The sequence below is a fragment of the Panthera pardus genome, unplaced genomic scaffold (genome assembly GCF_024362965.1).
Source record: "Panthera pardus isolate Hobbes unplaced genomic scaffold, ASM2436296v1 HiC_scaffold_13, whole genome shotgun sequence".
NCBI classification, from domain to species: domain Eukaryota; kingdom Metazoa; phylum Chordata; class Mammalia; order Carnivora; family Felidae; genus Panthera; species Panthera pardus.
Genome location: NW_026526688.1, coordinates 95,669,768 through 95,692,786, shown reverse-complemented (window position 1 = coordinate 95,692,786; position 23,019 = coordinate 95,669,768). Strand labels below are relative to the sequence as shown.

General features: G+C 37.6%; 1 protein-coding gene across 4 annotated transcripts in view; it reads right to left on the bottom strand.

Moving 5' to 3' along the window:
* The window catches only part of SCLT1 (sodium channel and clathrin linker 1), a 220,471-nt gene that overhangs the window by 137,630 nt on the left and 59,822 nt on the right, over window positions 1-23,019 (bottom strand). For all 4 annotated transcript variants that reach the window (XR_002072497.2, XM_053901255.1, XM_019419585.2 and 1 more), the window contains one exon: window positions 20,012-20,082. Coding sequence is in view for 3 of the 4 variants with exons in the window: in XM_053901255.1 (XP_053757230.1) it covers window positions 20,012-20,082 (71 nt within the window). In the remaining variant the exon portion in view is untranslated. The remainder of the gene's footprint in view (window positions 1-20,011; window positions 20,083-23,019) is intronic.

Here is a 23,019-nt window from a genome sequence, read left to right as displayed (position 1 = left end):
TTCATCATATGACTGCAGGTCTTTGTGAACCAATTTCCTTACTCATCTTCCTTCCAGAATCATCATACCCTGATTTATACTACATACATCATAAATCACATTCTTCTTTTTTCTTCCACTCTTTCTGAACCCTGAGTGCAGAGTTGAGTTAATCACACTTCTCATCCCATGGCCCATTATCACTATTAGCTGTGAAAGACTGCTCTCATTTGTTTCTTTTATTTTCCTGTTCATTACCAATCCCTCTCTCATTCCCCTTCATTTTTAAGGTTCATATTACATTATGATATATTCTTGGACATATATATGTATACTGGAAAAATATATATTATTATTTGCATGCTTGTGTTTTTTATGCTATAGATCTATATCTCTTTTTACTGTAATATAAACCTTGTTTTTTAGATTGACGTAAATACAAGTTTCCAAATGATGCAGTTATTCCACAGGATGCAATCACCACATTTTACCTATCCATTTCCTTAGTGACAGACACTTACAATGTCTCTAATACCCAATTTTTACAAATAAAGGCAATCACTAAACTTGAAGTTAGGTATATCAGTCCTTTTAATTTTTAGATTTTATTCTTTTATAGTATATAATACATATAATATGTACACATATATATATATTTACATTTCACTTTACTAAATATCCTGATATGAATATAGCTAACTAAAAAAAATATGTTCACAATCAATACACATTACTGTTTAAAATATTTAAAATGTATACAAATTGTATCATACTGTATTGTAACTTCTTTACCTTGTTATTATACTCATTATATATTTTTATTTATTATTTATTTTTAGACAAAGAGAGTGTGTGCGAGTGGGGGAGAGGTGCAGAGGGGGAGAGAGAGAAAGAGAGAGAGAATCCCAAGCAGGCTTCCCACACAGAGTGAGTAGAGCCTGATGTGGGGCTCAATCCCATGACCCTGGGATCATGACCCAAGCCGAAATCAAGAGTCATATGCTCAACTGACAGCTACCCAGGTATCCCTCCACATATTTTTGACACTGATAACTGGTATCACACTGATCACATTCTTTTAGAAGTATTTAGAAATAGTATCACATTATTTTAACTTGCATTTTCCTGATTGCTGACTTTTGACTTCATATTCTTTGCCTAATTTTCTATATTATTATTGATGTTTAAGTTAATGTATCCTCAATAGTAATGCACTGTCAATTATACGTACTGTGAACGTCTTCTCACAGAGTATGGGTTGTCCTTTCATTTGACATACTGATTCTTATAATAGAAGTTTTATATTTTAACAAATTCAAATATATCAATCTTTTCCTTTTTGGCTTGCACTTGAATTTTGATTAAGAATTACTTCTGTAGCAAAATGTTCAAGAGAGATTTTTTGATACTTTAAAACAAATTCTATAAAGTTTTGCTTTTTACATTTAGGTATTTAATCCATAAAACTGTATAAATACTTGAGGGAGGGGTTAAGATGGCAGAGAAGTAGGGGGACACTGGGCTTTCCTCATTCCTCAAACACAGCTATATTGAGGTCAGATCAATTCAAACACCCAGGAAATCAATCTGCGGAGTAGCAGAAGGATCTCTACAGTTGGAGGGAGAGAGTGAGGCAGGTGTGTGGAAGTGAACTGGGGGAGAGAAAAATGGCAGTGTCATGGAGGGGAGGGAACCCTTTCCATGGAGACAAAAGGGAGAGAAAGAGAGAGTGGCACTGAGAAAATGCACCATCGAGTTTGCATAAGAGGAAAATCTCTCTGGATCATGGACTGGAGAGCAAGAAATACTGAGCGTCACAGGGTTTTTTCTGCAATAGCATTTGGAGCTCAAACTCTGAGGTTTTGGAAGTGCATGACTTTCTCTGGAGCAGAGCTGTGGTGCACACTCCTGGGGAGGAAGCTGGCCTGGAAGTGCATAGTGTGGTGTAGGCATTTCAGGTCACATTGGGAGAGAACACTCCCCTTTTTGGAGTACTTTGGGAAGAGGGTTTATTGCCTCCCCAAAGCCAAAAGACCCTGCAGGTACCAGGCAAAGGCCTTTCATCAGCATGGGACAGAGGCACACCCCGAGGGAATATAACCTTTGCTGCTTTTAGCGGTGTGACACTATATATTTTGTGCACTATGCAGGCATGGGACTGTTTTTCAGGGACAGAGGGCTAATGACACAGGGTGCAGAGGCTCTACTCTGGAGGAGAGGGTCAGATATGCGTGGTGCCCAGTCCTTTGAGACTTTGGGTTTTGAATCCTAGCTGCATACCAAAGAAAAAACAAGGGAGAACTATGGCGTAGGGCAAATCAACTGCCCTCGCTATTCTGTGTGGCACCATTTTCTCCTTACCACCAACACAGTAGGTCTTCAGAGAACAGCACAGTAGCCCCCAGTATAGGCAGACCCACTTACACTAAACCATGCCTGCCCACCCCTGTCTGGCAACTGCTTATTTACTGGAGCAAGACTGACTCTGGGCCAACGCAGCAGGCCTCTCCTCCAGACCAGCACAGCTAGCATCCCCCATGCACCAAGTGCATTGAAAATATAGTGCTTTAAATGACACCTGTGTTTTTTTTTTCTCTTTTTCTTTTGGAATCAGGATTTTAGTTACCTGTTGTTTTTTTTATTTCCTTTTCTCTCTCTCTTTTTTTTTTTTTGGATCTGCTTTTTTATTATTTTTCTCTTCTTTTTTTTCACCCCTTTATTTTTCTTAGAAATAACCCTTATAGTTTTTTGATCCTGTTTGGTTTTTGTTGTTGTTCCCTTTCCTTTTCTCTTTTTTTGGGATCAGGCATTTATCCCACCCCCCCACCCCCCACTTTCTTCCAGGTTTACTCCAACAAAAAATTCAAAGCACACACAGTTAAAAGTTCAAACACTCCGCTACTGCAAGCAAAGAGGAGCTCTGCAGAGGACTGACCAGTGGGAAAGAGCAGCCAAAATGCAACAACAGAGTGTGCAGAGCATACAATGGAAACACTTCCTGGAGTGCCAGGCCTCAGACAGTGTATGAGCCCTTTATATATAGCAGTATTTGCAGGTGCAGGACACATAACAAGCTTCTAAAACATGCAAAAGAAAGAAACTTAGCCAGAATGACAAAACAGAAGAATTCTTGCCAAAGAAATCACAGCCAGGGACATGCTCAAAACAGATAAAAACAACATTTAGAATTTAGAACAACAGTCATAAGACTACTAGCTGGGCTTGAAAAAAGCATAGAAGATACCAGAGAAACCCCGGCTGCAGAGATCAAAGACCTAAAAACTAATCACAATGAATTAAAACATGCTATCACTGAGATGTAAAACCAACTGGATACAGTCACAACGAGGACTGAAGAAGCAGAGAACAGGTAATATAAAAGATAAAATTATGGAAAATAATGAAGCTGAGAAAAAAGAGGAAAAAGAAATTATCAGATCATGAGGGGAGACTTAGAGAACTAAGTGATTCCATAAAATGAAACAATATCTGTATCACAGGAGTGCCAGAAGAGAAGGGCAGGAAAAGGAAGCAGAAGGCTTATTTGAACAAATTAGAGAACTTCCCTAATCTGGAGAAGGAAACAGCCATTCAAGTCCAAGAGGTACAGAAAACTCTTTTCAGAATCAACAAAACAGGTCAACACCATAACATATCCTAGTGAAACTGGCAAAATACAAAGATAAAGAGAGCATTCTGAAAGCAGCTGGGGACAAATAGTCCTTAACTTACAAGGGTAGACACATAAGGTTAGTAGCAGACCGGTTCACTGAAACTTGGCAGGCCAAAATGGAGTGGCAGGAAATATTCAATGTACAGAATGGGAAAAATACGCAGCCAAGAAATCCTTTATCCAGCAAGGCTGTCATTCAGGATAAAGGGGAGATAAAGAGTTTCCCAGACAAACGAAAACTAAAGGAGTTCATGACCACTAAACCAGCCCTGCAAGAAATTTTAAGGGGGACTCTCTGAGTGGAGGAAAAAAAAAGACCAAAGCCACAAAGACTATAAAGGACTAGAGAATGTTATCAGAAACACCAAGTCTACAGGTATCAAAATGGCATTAAAATTCATATCTTTCAATAATTACTCTGAAGGTAAGCAGAGTACATATTCCAATCATAAGACACAGGGTATCAGAATGGATAAAAAACAAGATCCATCTATATGCTGCCTATGAGAGACTCTGTTAGACCTAAACACAACTGCAGATTGAAGGTGAGGGGATGGAGAAGCATCTATCATGCTAACGGATGTCAAAAGAAAGTTGGAGTAGCCATAATTACATCAGACAAACTAGATTAAAAAAAATTTTTTTTTAATGTTTATTTATTTTGAGAGACAGAGAGAGAAGAGAGAGAGAGAGAGAGAGAGAGAGAGAGAGAGAGAGAGAGAGCACGCCAGTAAGCATGTGAGTTGCAGAGAGGCAGAGAGAAAGGGGGACAGAATCCTAGCAGGTTCTGCACTGTCAGTGTAGAGTCCAATGCGGGGCTCAATCTCATGAATCATGAGATCATGACCTGAGCTGAAATCAAGAGTCAGATGTTTAACCAACTGAGCCACCCAGGGACCCCCACACAAACTAGATTTTAAAGCAAAGACTACAACAAGACATGAAAAAGGGTATTATAATTAAAGGGTCTATCCATCAAGAAGACCTAACAATTATAAATATTTATGCACCCAAATATATTTGGGAGCACTGAAATATATAAGAATCAACTAATAACAAACCTAAAGGAATTCATTGATAATAATACCATAAGAGTAGCAGACTTTAATACCCCACTTAAAGCAATGGACACATTATGTAAGCAGAAAATCAATAAGGAAACAATGGCTTTTAATGACACACTGGACCAGATGGACTTAACAAATATATTCAGAACATTTCATCCTAAAGCTGAATACACATTCTTCTCAAGTGCACATGGAACATTCTCCAGAACAGATCACATACTGGGTCACAAATCAGCCCTCAACAGGTACAAAAAGACTGAGATCATACCATGGATATTTTCAGATCACAATGCTATGAAATTTGAAATCAACCCAAAGAAAAAAATATTGAAAGCCCTCAAATATAAGGAGGTTAGAAAACATGAATGAATGGGTTAACCAGGAAATTAAAGAAGAAATTAAAAAATACATGGAAGTAAATAAAAATGAGAACACAACAGTCCAAACCCTTTGGGATGCAGCAAAGGCAGTCCTAAGTGGAAAGTACATTGCAATTCAGGCCTCTCTCAAGGAGGAAGGAAGGTACCAAATTCAAAATCTAACCCTATACCTAAAGGAGATGGAAAAGGAGTAGCAGATAAAGCCTAAAGACAGCAGAAGAAAGGGAAATAATAAAGGTTAGAATGGAAATAAAAGATATTTTAAAAAAAGGGTAGAACAATCAATGAAATTAAATGCTGATTTTTTTAAAGAATAAATAATATTGATAAACCACTAGCCAGTCTTATCAAAAAGAAAAGAGAAAGGACCCAAAGGAAAGAGGAAAGATCATAACCAACATCATAGAAATACAATTTACTGTGAAAAATTATATGCCAAAAAACTGGGCAATCTGGAAATGGACAAATTTCTAGAAACTCACACACTGCCAAAATTGAAATAGGAAGAAATTAAAAATTTGAACAGACCCATAACCAGTAAAAATTGAGAGTTATCAAAAATCTCCCAACAAATAAGAGTCCTGGGCCAGATGTGGCTTCCCAGGGGCATTCTACCAGACATTTAAAGAAGAGTTAATACCTATTATTCTCAAACTATTCCAAAAAATAGAAATCGAAGGAAAGCTTCCAACTGTGGGGCTTCCAATTCTATGAAGCCAGCATTACCTTGATTCCAAACCCAGACAAAGACCCCACTAAAAAGGAGAATTACAAGATAATATCCCTGATGAACATGGATGCAAAAATTCTCAACAAGACACTAGCAAATCGAATCCAACAGTACATTAAAAGAATTATTTACTATGATCAAGTGAGATTTATTCCTGGGCTGCAGGACTGGTTCAATATTTGCAAATCAATCAATGTGAAACATCACTTTACTAGAAGAAAGGATAAGAACCATCTAATCCTGTCAAGAGATGCAGAAAAAGCATTTGACAAGATACAGCATCCTTTCTTGATAAAGATCCTTAAGAAGTAGGGATAGAAGAAACATAACTGAACATAATAAAGGCCATATATGAGAAATCCATAGCTAATATCATTCTCAATGGGGAAAAACTGAGAGCTTTCCTCCTAAGGTCAGGAGCATGACAGGCATGTCTATTCTCTCCACTGTTGTTCAGTATAGTACTGGAATTCCTAGCTTCAGCAGACCAAATAATAATAATGATAATAATAATAATAATAATAATAATAATAATAATAATAAAACGCATGCAAGTTGCCAAGAAAGAAGTCAAAAGTCTCACTCTTTAAAGATGACATGATACTCTACATGGAAAACCGGAAAGACCACCAAAAAACTGGTAGAACTGATATGTGAAGTCAGCAAACTCACAGGACAGTCATGCAGAAATTGGTTGCACTACTTTGCACCAATAATGAAGCAGCAGAATAAGAAATCAAGGAATTTATCCCATTTATACTTGCACCAAAAACCATAAGATACCTAGGAATAAATCTAACCAAAGTGCTAAAAAATCTGTATGCTGAAAACTATAGAAACCTTATGAAAAAAAATTGAAGATGACACAAAGAAATGGAAAAATATTCCGTGCTCATGGATTGGAAAAATAAATATTGTTAAAATGTTGATACTCAAAAAAAATGTTGATATTACCCAGGGCAATCTACACATTCAATGTAATCCTTATCAAAATAACATGAGCATTCTTCACAGAGCTAGAACAAACAATCCTAAAATCTGTATGCAACTATGAAAGACAGCAAATAGCCAAAGTAATGTTGAAAAAGAAAACCAAGACTGGAAGCATTAAAATTCTGTGAACTTCAAGCTATACTACAAAGCTGTAATCATCAAGACAGTATGGTATTGGCACAAAAACAGACACATAGATCAATGGAATAGAAAACCCCGAAATGGACCCACAAATATATGGCCAACTAATCTTGAACAAAGCGGGAAAGAATATCCAATGGAAAAAAGACTGTTTCTTTAGCAAATGGTGCTGGGAGAACTGGACAGCAACATGCAGAAGAATGAAACTGGACCACTCTCTTATGCCACACACAAAAATAGATGCAAAAAGCCTGAAAGACCTACATGTAAGACCTAAAACTCAAAATTCTACCTCTTTGACCTGGACCACAGCATGTTACCAGAGGCCAGGGAAACAAAAGCAAAAATGAACTATTAGGACCTCATCAAGATACAAATGTTTCTGCACAGAGAAGGAAACAGGCAATCAACGGAATGGGAGAAGGTATTTGCAAATGACATATTGGATAACGGGTTAGTATCCAAAATCTATAAAGAACTTCTCAAACACAACACCCAAAAAACAAATAATCCAGTGAAGAAATGGGCAGAAGACATGAACAGACACTTTTCCAAAGAAGATATCCAGATGGCAAACAAACATCAAAGATGCTTGAACATCTTTGTCCTCAGGGAAATATAAATCAAAACCACAATGAGATATCATCTCACATCTGTCAGAATGGCTATGATTAACTCAGGAATCAACAGATGTTGGCAAGGATGTGGAGAAATGAGAACCCTCTTGCACTGTTGGTGAGAGTGCAAACTGGTGCAGCTGCTCTGGAAAACAATGTGGAGGTTCCTCGAAAAATTAAAAATAGAACTACCCTATTACCCAGGAATAGCACCACCAGGAATTTATCCAAAGGATACAGGACTGCTGATTCACAGGGGCACACGTACCCCAATGTTTACAGCAGCACTTTCAACAATAGCCAAATCATGGAAAGAGCCCAAATGTCCATCAACTGATGAATGGATAAAGACGATGTGGTTTATATATACAATGGAATACTACTTGGCAATGAGAAAGAATGAAATCCTGCCATTTGCAGCAATGTGGATGGAACTAGAGGATATTATGCTAAGTGAAATAAGTCAGTCAGAGAAAGACAGATATATGTTTTCATTCATATGTGATCTTGAGAGACTCAACAGAAGACCATGGGGGAAGAGAAGGGGAAAAAAAAAGTTACAGAGAGGGAGGGAGGCAAACCATAAGAGACTCTTAAATACAGAGAACAAACTAAGGGTTGATGGGGGTGCAGGCAAGAGGGGAAATGGGGGGAGGGCACTTGCTGGGATGAGCACTGGGTGTTATATGTAAGTGATGAATCACGGGAATCTACCCCCAAAACCAAGAGCACACTGTATACACTGTGTGTTAGCCAATTTGACAATAAATTATTAAAAAAACTAAATAAACAGAATTAAAGGAAAAAAAAAAAAGAAAATACAGCTACCCTATGACTCAGCAATTGCACTACTAGGTATTTAATCCAAAGGATACAAAAATGCTGATTAAAAAGGGCACATGCACCCCAATGTTTATAGCAGCACTATCAACAAAAACCAAATTACGGAAAGAGCCCAATGTTCGCTGACTTATGAATGGATAAAGAAGATGTGGTGGGTGTACACACACACATACAGACACACACACAAGCAATGGAATTAGTCAGCTATGAAAAATAATGAAATCTTGCCATTTACAACAAGGTGGATAGAACTAGAGTGTTATGCTAAGTGAAATAAGTCAGTCAGAGAAAGACAAATATTATATGATTTCACTCATACATAGAATTTAAAAAACGAAACAGATGGAACATAGGGGAAAGGAAGGAAAAGTAAGAAAAACAGAGAGGGAGGCAAACCATAAGAGACTCTTAAATACAGAGAAGATACTGAAGGTTGCCAGAGCAGAAGTGGGCAGGAGGATGGGCTAAATGGGTGATGGGTATTAAGGCAGGCACTTGTTGGGATGAGCACTGGGTGTTACATGTAAGTGATGAATCACTAAATTCTCCTGAAACCAATACTACACTGTATTTTAACTAACTTGACTTGTAAAACAAAAACAAAAACAAAAAAACACATAAATACTTAAATGTGTACAGAAAAACATTATAGTTTTTTTTCTTCATAGAAAACAACCATTCCTGACATGATTTTGACATCAGTTTCCCTACTGATTTATACTATCTCCTCTGTCGTATACTAAATTTCTTTTTTTCTCTTTTTTAAATAGCTTATTCATTTAATTGGAAAGAGAGCATACATGTAGGAGGGGCAGAGAGAGAGAGAATCTCAAGCAGGCTCTGCACTAATTCATGAACCATGAGGTCATGACATGAGCCGAAATCAAGTTTAACTGAGTCATGCGGGTGCCCCCTAAATTTCTATATAGTCTTTATTCTGTTCTATTTGGCCAAACTCATGTTCTTGCAAATAACACTGCATTTTATTCTCTACAAGATGGTTTTGGTAAATGGTACTTTACTATTTCATGATGTTAGGATTACATTACCATGTTTTTCTCTCTCAGACACATATATACACACAAATTATAGAGGTTTTTAATACAAACTACGTTAAGGTTAATTTTAAAGATCTGGGAAACTTAGGAAATTTAATCTTCCTATCCAAGTATGGCTGACCATTGATAAAAACTGGAGTTAGGAGCACCAAACCCCCATGTAGTCAAAAATCCACATATAATGTTGACCCCCTCAAAAGTCAACTAATAGTCTACAGTTGACCTGAAACATACAGTTGATTAACACGTATTTTGTGTGTTTTACATATTATATACTGTATTCTTACAATAAAGTAAGGTAGAAGAAGAAAAATGTTAAGAAGATCCTAAGGAAGAAAAAACACATTCATAATATTGTATGTATTTATTGAAGAATATCTGCATACAAATGGACCCATGAAGTTCAAACCTGTGTTGTACATGGGTTAACTGTACTGATCTATTCCAGTGCCATGGCTGTCAACACTATTCTTATGTTGATCATCAAAAGTCTTGTACCCTGAGTGCAGATCTTTACTGAATTGCTTGTTAATGGTTATCACCAGTAGGATTTCCAGTAGTTACTGCAAGGCCAATTTGTCCAAACTGCCCCCTCCCCCACCATCTGGCCACCTATACATAGACTTCTCAGTTCATTCTTCCACTTGCTTGTGGAAAAAAACTTTAAGTCATCCTTGATACTTCAATCTCTCTGTTACCTCTATCAAATCTGTCAGGAATCTACCATACAAAATGTTAAAAACAAAACAAAACAAAACCATTTCCAGAATCTGACCACATCTTACCAGCTCCCACTGCCACCACCACAGCCCTAGTCAACCTGAGTCCCACTGCAGCTTTGGTTACTGTAATACCCTCCTTACTGGTCTCCTTGCTTCCAATTCTTCCTCTTTACAGTCTACTTTCCAATATGGCAGTCTGAGTGATCAATCCTATTAGAATATAAGTTAGATTGTGTCAATCTCCTGTTAAAAACCATTCCTATTTCGCCCACAGTAAAAAGCCAAAGTGCTCACTATAGCCTACAAGGCCCCATATCACTGTGTCTTCCACCCTCGATATCATTTCTGATTTAATCTTTTACTACTCTCATCCTCCTGTTTTATACTCTATTCCACATATAGTAGTGAGAAAGAGTCTGAAAAAAATGGCACCAAATTCTTGACTATCTATATCAACATCTGTGCAACATGATGTTGAAAATCTTTCCATCAAAAGGAGTATCTATTTCCCTATCCTTTGAATTTGGATTGACTTGGTGATGTGCCTCACCATGGATAATTAACAAATATGACTCTAAAGAGGCTTGAAAAGTATTTTCAACCTACGCAATGGCAAGTGCTATACTTGGAATACTGTTTCCCTGCATTCTATGGATAATCTGTTCATACCCTTCAAGTCTTTGTTCATATCTCAACTATTCAATGAGGTTTACTTTGAATACTCTATTTAAAATTGCAGGAGAGGGGCAAGATGGCAGAAGAGCATGGAAGGTTTTTTTGTTTGTTTGTTTGTATTTTTTTTCTGAATTTTTTTTGCATTTGTATTTTTTGTTTGTATTTTTGCATTTTGTGTCTCGCATTCATGAAATACAGCCAGACCAACACTAAACCTTCCTGCACGCCTAAAAAACTAATTTGAGGATTAACACAATAATCTGCATAACCTGAACCATAGAACTTAGCAGGTAGGCAGTGCGGAGAGGTGAACTGGGGGAGAGAGAAGCTGCAGAGGGCAGGGAGCTGTTTTTACTTGCAAAGAGAGGACAGAGAATGGGGGAGTATGGGAAAAGCACACCACCCAAAGCAGCTGGAGAGAAGGGGAAAAGTGGAAACAGCTGCAGGGACTGAATAAAAACGGGAAAAAGGAGAAAGGAGAGTGTTTAAATTCTATGAAAACTCTATAAAACAGGGGGAGCACAGACTCTGAAACTCTGCAGCTCCATACATGGTGGTGCTCTGGTGGGAAGGGTGAATCCACAGGAGCAGAGAGTGAGGTCTGGGAGTCCTGGGGCCACACAAGAGAAGGCAATTGCCTTCTGGGAGGACATTTGGTAGAGGTCGTGTAGCCACCCTACAGCCAAAGGTCCTCACAGACCCCAGAGAAAAATGACATTCACCGGTGCTGGAAGAAGGACGTTAAGGGGGAAGCCAAGTGCCAGATATGTGTTGTGACTTACCATAATCCCTGAAACACTGCTGCTACATGATTGCGAGAAGTTTTTCTGGGGTGGTCTGGAATCCAGCCACAGATTCTGGACATCGGCAGCAGCACGGTCCTGCGAACATTTCTGGGTGCGGCTGGCACCCAGCCATTGCTCTGTGAACCCTCCCCCCAGAGGATCTGAGAGGGTCAAAACCACAGTCCCTCAGAAGTGAGGAGCTGCAAAAACAGTGCTGCATCTGAGATAAAACTAAGAAGGAAAGTGGCACCTGGCAACCTGATGGCTTGGTCACGGACAATGTAAAAGTAGGGAGTGGACGGAAGCCTGAGACAAAGGACGGGTGTGCGATTGCTGATCAGGCAGTACAGAGTTCTGATAACAGAGACTGGGTAGCTGGGTGATGCCATTTTCACCTCTCCCACGCATACGCATACACAACTACAAGTGCCACAACAATCCACCCCAGTAAGCTAAACGGTGACATCTAGTGGAGAATGGAGCTGTTACATTAAGCCCCACACAACTGGGCTAACCTCACTCTTCAGGAACACCACAAGTCTCTCCGCTTGCTTCGTTTATGGACTATAAAGTGCTTCAGAGTTTGACTTCTAGGGGAAAACAATGCAATTTCAATCGTATTTCAGTGTGTTAGTTGGTCCATCTATTCAATTTTTTTTCGTTTCTCTTTTCTTCAATACAGAAAGAAAAAATGTTATTTCTATTTTCAATTTTTATTGAAAATATATTTAACTTCTTCCAGTATATCTTTTACAGTTTTGTAAATTTCTCAAATTCTATTTTATTTCCATAATTTCATTTTATCTATTTATTTTTTGAAAATTTCAGACATTTTCCTTTTTTCCCCCTTTCCCCTTTTTTCTCTAATCTATCAAGCTCCTTACAACAACCAGACCAAAACACACCTATGATCTAACATCATTTATTTGATTTCTTTTTGGGTTGTTTTTTTTTCCTTATCAATTCCTTTTCTTCCTTCAAAATGATGAAACAAAGGAATTCACCCCAAAAGAAAGAGAAGGAAGAAACCACAGCCAGGGAATTAACACAGATACAAGCAAGATGTCTGAACCACAATTTAGAATCACGATAATAAGAATACTAGCTGGGGTTGAAAATAGATTGGAATACCTTTCTGTGGAGATAAAAGAAGTAAAAACTAGTCAGGATGAAATAAAAAATGGTATAACTGAGCTGCAATCTGGAATGGATGCCACGACAGCAAGGATGTATGAGGCAGAGCAGTGAATCAGTGATATAGAAGACAAATTTATGGAGAATAAAAAAGCAGAAAAAAGAGGGAGACTAAGACAAAAGAGCACGATTAAGAACTGGAGAAATCAGTGACTCAAAAGGAGCAAGAACAGAATCACAGGAGTCCCAGAAGATGAAGAGAGAGAAAAAAGGGTAGAAGGGTTATGTGAGCAAATCATAGTGGAAAACTTTTCCTAACCTGGGGAAAGGCACAGACATCAAAATCCAGGAAGCACAGAGGACTTCCACTAGATTCAACAAAAACCGACCACCAACAAGGCATATCATAGTCAAATTCACAAAATACTCAGGAAAGGAGAGAATCATGAAAGTAGCAAGGGAAAAAGAGTCCCTAATCTACAAGGTAAGACAGATCAGGTTTGCAGCACACCTATCCACAGAAACTTGGCAGGCCAGAAAGGAGTGGCAGGATATATTCAATGTGCTGAATCAGAAAAATAAGCAGCCAAGAATTCCTTATCCAGCAAGACTTTCATTCAAAATAGGAGAGATTAAAAGTTTCCCACACAAAAAAAATTAAAGGAGTTCATGTCCACTAAACTAGCCCTACAAGAAATTTTAAGGGGGACTCTCTGAGGAGAGAAAAGATGCAAAAAAAACCATAAACCAAAAAAACAAAAAAACCCAAAAAAACCCCAAAAGCAACAAAAACTAGAAAGGACCAGAGAACACTACCAGAAACTCCAACTCTGTAAGAAACATAATGGCAATAAATTCATATCTTTCAGTACTCACTCTAAATGTCAATGGACTAAATGCTCCAATCAAAAGATATAGGGTAACAGAATGGATAAGAAAACAAGATCCATCTATATGCTGTTTACAAGAGACCCACTCTAGACCTAAAACTACCTTCAGATTGAAAGTAAGGGGATGAAGAACCATGTATCATGCTAATGGTCGACAAAAGAAAGCTGGAGTAGCCATACTTATGTCAGAAAATCTAGACTTTAAGATAAAGACTATAACAAGAAATGAAGAAGGGCATGATCATAAATAAGGGGACATTCCACCAAGAAGACCTAACAATTGTTAACATTTATGCTCCAAATGTGTGAGCTCCCAAAAATATAAATCAATTAATCAAAAAGATAAACTCATTGATAATAATACCATAATAGGAGGGGACTTCAACACCCCACTTACAGCAATGGACAGATCATCTAAACAAAAAAATCAATAAGGAAACAATGGCTCTGAATGATACACTGGACCAGATGGACTTAACAGATATAATCAGAACACTTCATCCAAAAGCAGTGGAATATACATTCTTCTCCAGTGCACACGGGACATTCTCCAGAATAGATCACATACTGGGACACAAATCAGCCATCAACAAGTATAAAAAGATCGAGATGATACCATGCATATTTCCAGATCACAACTCTATGAAACTTGAAATCAACCACAATAAAAAATTTGGAAAGGTAACAAATACTTGGAGACTAAAGAACATCCTACTAAAGAATGAACGGGCCATCCAAGAAGTTAAAGAGGAAATTAAAAAGTTCATGGAAGCCAATGAAAATGGTAACACCATAGCCCAAAACCTCTGGGACACAGCAAAGGCAGTCATAAGAAGGAAGTATATATAGTAATCCAGACCTTCCTAAACAAGGAAGAAAGATCTCAGATACACAACCTAACCTTACACCTTAAAGAGGTGAAAAAAGAACAGCAAATAAAAACTCAAACCAGCAGAAGACAGGAAATAATAAAGATTAGAGTGAAATGACTGCTACTCAAACCCCCCCCCCCCCAAAAAAAAAAAAAAAAACAGAACAGATCAATGAAACCAGAAGCTGGTTCTTTGAAAGAATTAAAAACTTTGATAAACCCTTCACCAGGTTGATCAAAAGAAACAGGAAAGGACCCAAATAAATACAATCAAGAATGAAAGAGGAGAGGCCATCACCAACACAGCAGAAATACAAACAATAATAAGAGAATATTATGAGCGATTATAAACCAATAAAACAGCAATCTGTAAGTAATGGACAAATTCCTAGAAACATACAAACTACCAAAAGAGAAACAGGAAGAAACAGAAAATTTGAACAGACCCATAACCAGTAAAGAAATCAAATCAGTAATCAAGAATCTCCCCCAAAACAAGAGTCCATGGCCAGATAGCTTTCCAGGGGAATTCAACCAAACACTTTTTTTTTTTTTTAATTTTTTTTTAATGTTTATTTTTGAGACAGAGAGAGACACAGAATGAGCGGGGAAGGGGCAGAGAGAGAGGGAGACACAGAATGTGAAGCAGGCTCCAGGCTCTGAGCTGTCAGCACAGAGCCTGATGCAGGGCTCGAACTCACGAACTGTGAGATCATGACCTGAGCTGAAGTTGGACACTTAACCGACTGAGCCACCCAGGCGCCCCTTCAACCAAACATTTAAGGAAGAGTTAACACCTATTCTCTTGACGGTGTTCCAAAAAACAGAAATGGAAGGAAAACTTCCAAACTCTTTCTATGAAGCCAGCATTACTTTGATTCTAAAACCAGACAAAGACCCCACTAAAAAGAACTACAGACCGATTTCCCTGATGAACATGGATGCAAAAATCCTCAACAAGATATTAGCCAACCGGATCCAACAATACATTAAAAAATTATTCACCACGACCAAGTAGGATTTATACCTGAGATGCGGGGCTGGTTCAATATCCAAAAAACAATCAATGTGATGCATCACATCAATAAAAGAAGGACAAGAACCACATGATCCTCTCAAAAGATGCAGAGAAAACATTTGACAAAATACAGCATCCTTTCTTGATAAAAACCCTCAAGAAAGTAGGGATAGAAGGATCATACCTCAAGATCATAAAAGCCAAATATGAAAGACTCAACGCTAATATCATCCTCAATGGGGAAACACTGAGAGCTTTCCTCCTAAGGTCAGGAACAAGACAGGGGTGTCCACTCTCACCACTGTTATTCAACATAGTATTAGAAGTCTTAGCCTCTGCAATCAGACAACACAAAGAAATAAAAGGCATCCAAATTGGCCAGGAGGAGGTCAAACTTTTACTCTTTACTGATGACATGATATTCTATATGGAAAACCCAAAAGATTCCACCAAAAAACCTCTGGAATTGGTTCATGAATTCAGCAAAGTTGCAGGATATAAAATCAATGCACAGAAATCGGTTGCATTCCTGTACATCAACAATGAAGCAACAGAAAGAGAAACCAAGGAATCAACCTCATTTACAATTGCACCAAAACCCATAACATACCAAGGAATAAATCTAACCAAAGAGGTGAAAAAATTATACACTGACAACTATAGAAAGCTTATGAAACAAGTTGAAGACAACACAAAAAAAATGGAAAAATATTCCATGCTCCTGGATAAGAAGAATAAATATTGTTAAAATGTCGATACTACCCAAAGCAATCTACATATTCAATGCAATCCCTATCAAAATAACAGCAGCACTCTTCACAGAGCTAGAACAGTCTAAAATTTGTGTGGAACCAGAAAAGATCCAAATAGCCAAAGCAATCTTGGAAGAGGAAACCAAAGTAGGAGGCATCACAATCCTGGACTTCAAGCTGTACTACAAAGCTGTAATCATCAAGACAGTATGGTACTGGCACAAAAACAGACATGCAGATCAATGGAACAGAATAGAGAACCGAGAAATGGACCCACAAACGTATGGCCAACTAATCTTTGACAAAGCAGGAATGAATATCCAATGGAATAAAGACAGTCTCTTTAGCAAGTGGTGCTGGGAAAACTGGACAGAAACATGCAGAAAAATGATCCTGGACCACTTTCTTACACCATACACAAAATTAAACCCAAAATGGATGAAAGATCTAAACATAAGACAGGAAGCCATCAAAATCCTCGAGGAGAAAGCAGGCAAAAACCTCTTTGATCTTGGCTGCAGCAACTTCTTACTCAACACATCTCCAGAGGCAAGGGAAACAAAAGCAAAAATGAACTATTGGGACCTTATCCAAATAAAAAGCTTCTGCACAGCAAAGGAAACAGTCAGCAAAACTAAAAGGCAACTGACAGAATGGGAAAAGATATTTGCAAATGACATTAGATAAAGGGTTAGTATCCAAAATCTGTAAAGAACTTGTCTAATTCAACACCCAAAAAACCAAATAATCCAGTGAAGAAATGGGCAAAAGACATGAATAGACACTTCTCCAAAGAAGACATCCAGATGGCCAACTGACACATGAAAAACTACTCAACATCACTCATTATCAGGGAAATACAAATCAAAACCACAATGAGATACCATCTTATACCTGTCAGAATGGCTAACGTTAACTACTCAAGCAACAACAGATGTTGGCGAGGATGCGGAGAAAGAGGATCTCTTTTGCACTGCTGGTGGTAATGCAAACTGATGCAGCCACTCTGGAAAACAATATGGAGGTTCCTCAAAAAATTAAAAATAAAACTACCCAATAACCCAGCAATTGCACTACTAGGTATTTAGCCAAGGGATACAGGTATGCTGTTTCAAAGGAACACATGCACCCCCATGTTTATAGCAGCACTAACAACAGCCAAAGTATGAAAAGAGCCCAAATGTCTATCGATGGATGAATGAATAAAGAAAAGTGGTGTGTATACATACAATGGAGTATTACTTGGCAATCAAAAAGAATGAAACCTTGCCATTTGCAGTTACATGGATGGAACTAGAGGGTATTATGTACGCTAAGCGAAATTAGTCAGAGAAACAGAAACATCCTATGACTTAACTCATATGAGGACTTTAAGATACAAAACAGATAAACATAAGGGAAGGGAATCAAAAATAATATAGAAACAGGGAGGGGTATGAAACGTCAGAGATTCTTAAATATGGAGAACAAACAGAGGGTTACTGGAGGGTTGTGGGAAGGGGAATGGGCTAAATGGGTAAGGGGCATTATGGAGTCCGCTCCTGAAATCACTGTTGCACTATATGCTAACTAACTTGGATGTAAATTAAAAAAAATATATATAAATAACCTAAAAAATAAATAAAATAAAATTTCAAGCCCACCACTACTACGTTCCCCTCATAGCAGGAGTATCTTTGCTATTCAAGGTAGGCCTCTGGGACCATGTCTGAGTTTATGCTAATGAAGTGACACAAGGTAGGAATGGGAGCTGGGCCATGCTGGAAAGTGCAATCAGGTAATTAGAGAGTTGAGGCTTTGAGCCATGTAATATAGGCCTGACTTCTTGACCTCCAGGGAGAGAAGGTAGACTGGAGATTGAATTCAATCAAAAGGCCAATGATTCAATCAGTCATGATATTTAAATTGCAAAAGCATAGTCAAATAATGTTTTATTGGATGACACAGTCATTGAGAAATATCATTAAAAAAGTAAATTTATTTAGATTTAAAACAAATCATAGGCATATAATAAAAATACAATAAAATGTCTGAACACTAAGGCTTAGGTCAGCTTCCTAGTTGGTGAACACAGTGATGTGCCAGGAGGGTGCTGCACCCTAGTTCCATGGGCAGAGGACATGAGAGTTCTAATTTTGAGATCTTACTAGATCTCACTCAATGGGTCTCTTCTTTTGGCTGGTTCTGATTTGTGAACTTTATAATAAAATTTTAATCATTAAGTATAGTGCTTTCCTGAGTTCCCTTAGACATTGTAGAGAATTACTGTGGGGACACTTGTATTTGGAGCCAGTTGGCCACAAGTGTGGGTGGCCCGGGGATCCCTAAACTTGAATCCTAGTGAGGGTTCTTATTGGGGATTGTGCTCTTAATCTGTGGAGTCTGGACTAAACATGGTTAGTGCCAGAACTGCACTGCAACTTGTATACTTTCATACTATCTAGAGTTTTCTCTAATGGACTTATATTAGTTTTATAATTAAAATAAGACACTTCCATTTGGAAGAAAGAGAAATAAAATCTTGGGATTGAATACTATTTTAAAATGTAAAATCATTAACATCAAAAGAAATATAGAGGACCAAATAAGAGCCCTTGAATAGAAATGTCTAGGGGAAAAGAATGTAAATTTATTTAAATTAAATTAAAAAGCTGATAAAGGCATAAAATTTTGTGAAATGCATTCTTCTTTTTTTAAAATAGCAAAATGTTATTTTGTGGGGCCAAATACATGATGGTGTAAAAAACGAAATAAATAGCAAGGTTCATTTAACAAACAGAAACTTACGTTTTTTTAATAAAATGTAAATATATACTACAATTTAAAGATATTTCTAAGTTACTGCATCATACAGCAAAACCCTATTATGATTATACTTTTGACTTTTCAGTATTATGATTAAGGGGGACGAAAAGTGAAAAAAAAGTTTTGGTCATTTGGAGCCCAATGCCAGGCTTGATTGCACCAACCCTGAAATCATGACTGAGCCACAATCAAGAGCCAGATGCTTAACCAAGTGAGGCACCCAGGTGCCCCTAAGTTGCCTGAATTTTAAAAACTCTCTACTGGCTTTCTTATCTTCCTCTCTGTTCCACCTTCCTCCTACTGGTGCTCCCTGGTATTACATTTCAATAAACTACATGCTTTGACACCCTTTTCTCAGGTCTACTTACAGGGAAATACAAAGAAGATATGTGCAGAAAAAATCTAAGGGAACTGATTTTATTCCATAAGCACTGGTTTTACTATCATGGAACATCCTTTCATGTGTCTATTAATAGATGCCTCCTCACTAATTGCCTTGATTTCAATCTGCCTTGAGAGAAGCTTAAAAGGGAAGAAAAAAATTCACGGAAAACTCATGGAAAAATTATGGCATCATCACTTGCTCTGAAGTAAAATAATTTCTTTAAAAATTTATTTATCTTGAGAGAGAGAGAGAGAGAGAGAGAGAGAGAGAGAGAGAATATGTGTGAGTGGAGGAGCGGCAAAGAGAGAGGGAAGAAAGAATCTCAAGCAGGCTCCACACTATCAGCACGGAGCCCAATGCAGGGTTGGAACTCATGAACCAAGAGACCATGACCTGAGTCGAAATCAAGAGTCAGAGGCTTAACCAACTAAGCCACTAGGCATCCCTGAAAAAAAATTATTAATAAAATAACAAAATTCATTTTTGAATTTACCTAAGTTGTTTTCGGAGTTGCTCAATTTCCACATTTTGTTCAGTTACTGTTTTCAGAAAGTGTTGGTTAGTCTGCCACAAGAAAAAAAACAGAAACGTTCAGTATTAGAACACTTAAAACTACATCTTCAAAGACTAACTACAGGGCATATAAGTAGAAAAAATTAAGTCATGATAATGATTAGTGTTTTTGACTGTAAAATATAACCTTGGCAATATTTCCTCACCTTTACTACTTAGTGGATGTCTGCTTCACTTCAAACCATGTACATCTGTTTTTCTGTTTTAGGTCTTTCCTTGAATATTTGAACCTCCTTTATTCACTTAACTGCCCAGAAGGTGACAGGTGTTGCAGAATTCATGTCCCCAGTATGCTCTGGAAGAGCTCGATAACAATGACTGAAGAGAACTCGTGTGTAAACATCTCACTCTCCTCCTATGCTCCATGGTGGAATAAGTCTGAGCCTGTTATACAAAGGCTTCCAGAGTCCATTGGTAGGATTCAGTCTCAGTTACCCATGGTGTTAACTGGCATGATTCTTAAAAACCCTTTGGCTACCTTCTCTTCCTTTCCTAGTCTCACTTCCCCATTTCCCTACTGGTGCGCCCTTGTATTATCTCCTAAATAAACGACATGCTTTAGAATCATTTTCTCAGGGTTAGCCTGCAAAGGAACCTAAAGTAAGATATGTAGCAGTCTTCCAACTGTAGAAAAAACTTTTTTAAAGGAAATTGATTTTTTTCTGTAAGTGCTGGTTTTATCACAAAGGCACAGATCCCTTATCCTTATCATCTTTATCTATACGCCTTATAGGTAAAGTCATACAGACTCCAGTTACTTCATAATCCATAGTCTTGATTTCAGTTTCTTCCCATCCCAACAAATCATACATACATCTGTCCAAATGCTTCTCCCCAAAGCAGTTTTCATTGTGCTTCTATCATATTCTATTCAATTTCATTGACTCCCCCTCCCTCCCTCCTTCCGTCTTTCTCCTTCCTTCCTTCCTTCCTTCCTCTCTCTCTCTCTTTCTTTTTTTTTTAATTTTTTTAAATTTTTTTTAATTTTTATTTTTGGGACAGAGAGAGACAGAGCATGAACGGGGGAGGGGCAGAGAGAAAGGGAGACACAGAATCGGAAACAGGCTCCAGGCTCCGAGCCATCAGCCCAGAGCCTGACGCGGGGCTCGAACCCACGGACTGTGAGATCGTGACCTGGCTGAAGTCGGACGCTTAACCGACTGCGCCACCCAGGCGCCCCTCTCTCTCTCTTTCTTAAGAGAGTATGAGTGGGGATGGAGCAGAGAGAGAGGGAGGGATCTGAGGAGCCAAAGCAGGTTCTGTGCTGCCAGCAGCGAGCCCAACATGGATCTTGAACTCAAAAACCTTAAGATCACAACCTGAGCCGAAGTTGGACGCTCAACTGAGCCACAGATGTGCCCCACGGACTTCATATTTTTAATACACTATTTTATTTCTTCCTGAAATCAGAATTCCATCCTGCCATCATTTATCCCTTTCACATCCTGTGTGGCCCACTCACTTTAAGACAGAAATAATTGTTTCCTTTCTATATTTTGATAAAATTTTATATGCATTTTTACAATACACATCACATTATATTCAAACATTATATTTAAAGTTCATGTATTCCTGGCAAAAATATGAGTCATTTATTGAAGACCACCTTCTCCCAGAATCCTCAGTAAATGCCACATGATTTAGTACATTCTAAGTACCTAAACCTTTAAGGAATAAATGAATGAATGTCTCCATTGAAACATGGAAGAGTTTGAAGACTGCATCTTTCTTTATTTTGGGAAGCAGAATACTGCAGACCAGAATTTAGTGGTCCATTCACAGACCACAATTTAAGAGGCCAACTATCACACACAGGAAAAGAAGGCTAGAATTATGAAAGGTAGGTAAATTATACCATATCAGAATAGTTAAAACAAAAAAACTGGGTGCAGCACTGGGCATGAATCAGGAAAGACCTAATGGTTACATGTAAATAATTGAAGGGTTAACTTGAAGAAGTGAGCTTGTTCTATGTTACTCCAAAAGATAAAATCACATATCAATGGGAGGAAATTTATGAAGATTTTAGTTTTCTAATAATCAGAATTCAAAAGAACAGACTCTTTGGGGAAGTGATAAATCTCTTACAAGGAATATCTAAAGCATAGGCTAGATGATCATTTAACTGAAAAGCATTTAATGAAAGATGCCTATGTCATTTGAGGAAATAGATGACTTTTAATATCATTTCAAATTCTCCTGTCAAGCAATCTCAATGACTTCAGTCCAAACTGATTCACATCTCTGAATTCTTCTATGTCTGTAATGCACCATGATGTTTTATTACATATACTGTCTTAGCATTAACATAATTAATGCTTGTGTCTTTTACCAGTTGGGAACACCTTAAAAATAAATGACATAGAGCAATCAGGAGAATTATAAATTGAAACTGTGAATTATAAAAAGCTAGTGTTAGAAACTAACACACTTGATTTGCTAGCAAGCCTAGTAGAGCTCAACAACTGCAACTGAATATGGCTTTGGTGATCTGTATTTGTCATTACAAAGAAAATTAAATACTATATTAATATTCTAGAGTTTGAAGATTCATAAAGGTCCAAGGAGGCATCCCTTTCAATCATCAATCATGATTATTTCATATGTCATCCTGTTTTACCAAGTAGGACAGGAATTTATAGTTAGATGCACATTTCTCTTGCAACCTTTAACAGTGAAAGGAACTTAATATGCAATTAGCAAATATTTTTGAGTAATTTTATAGAGATGAACAAATCTCAAAAAAGAATATTATTTCACTAAGAGAACCTGTAGGAAATATCAACTACTATTATATAAATAAATATATACTTGTAATAAATAAATATAAACTTGTACTTCTACGTATCATTCACATCACTTCCATATGTTACAAAAGTGCACTGGTCATGAAAGATAATTACTTCTTGTATACTCACCAATTTACTG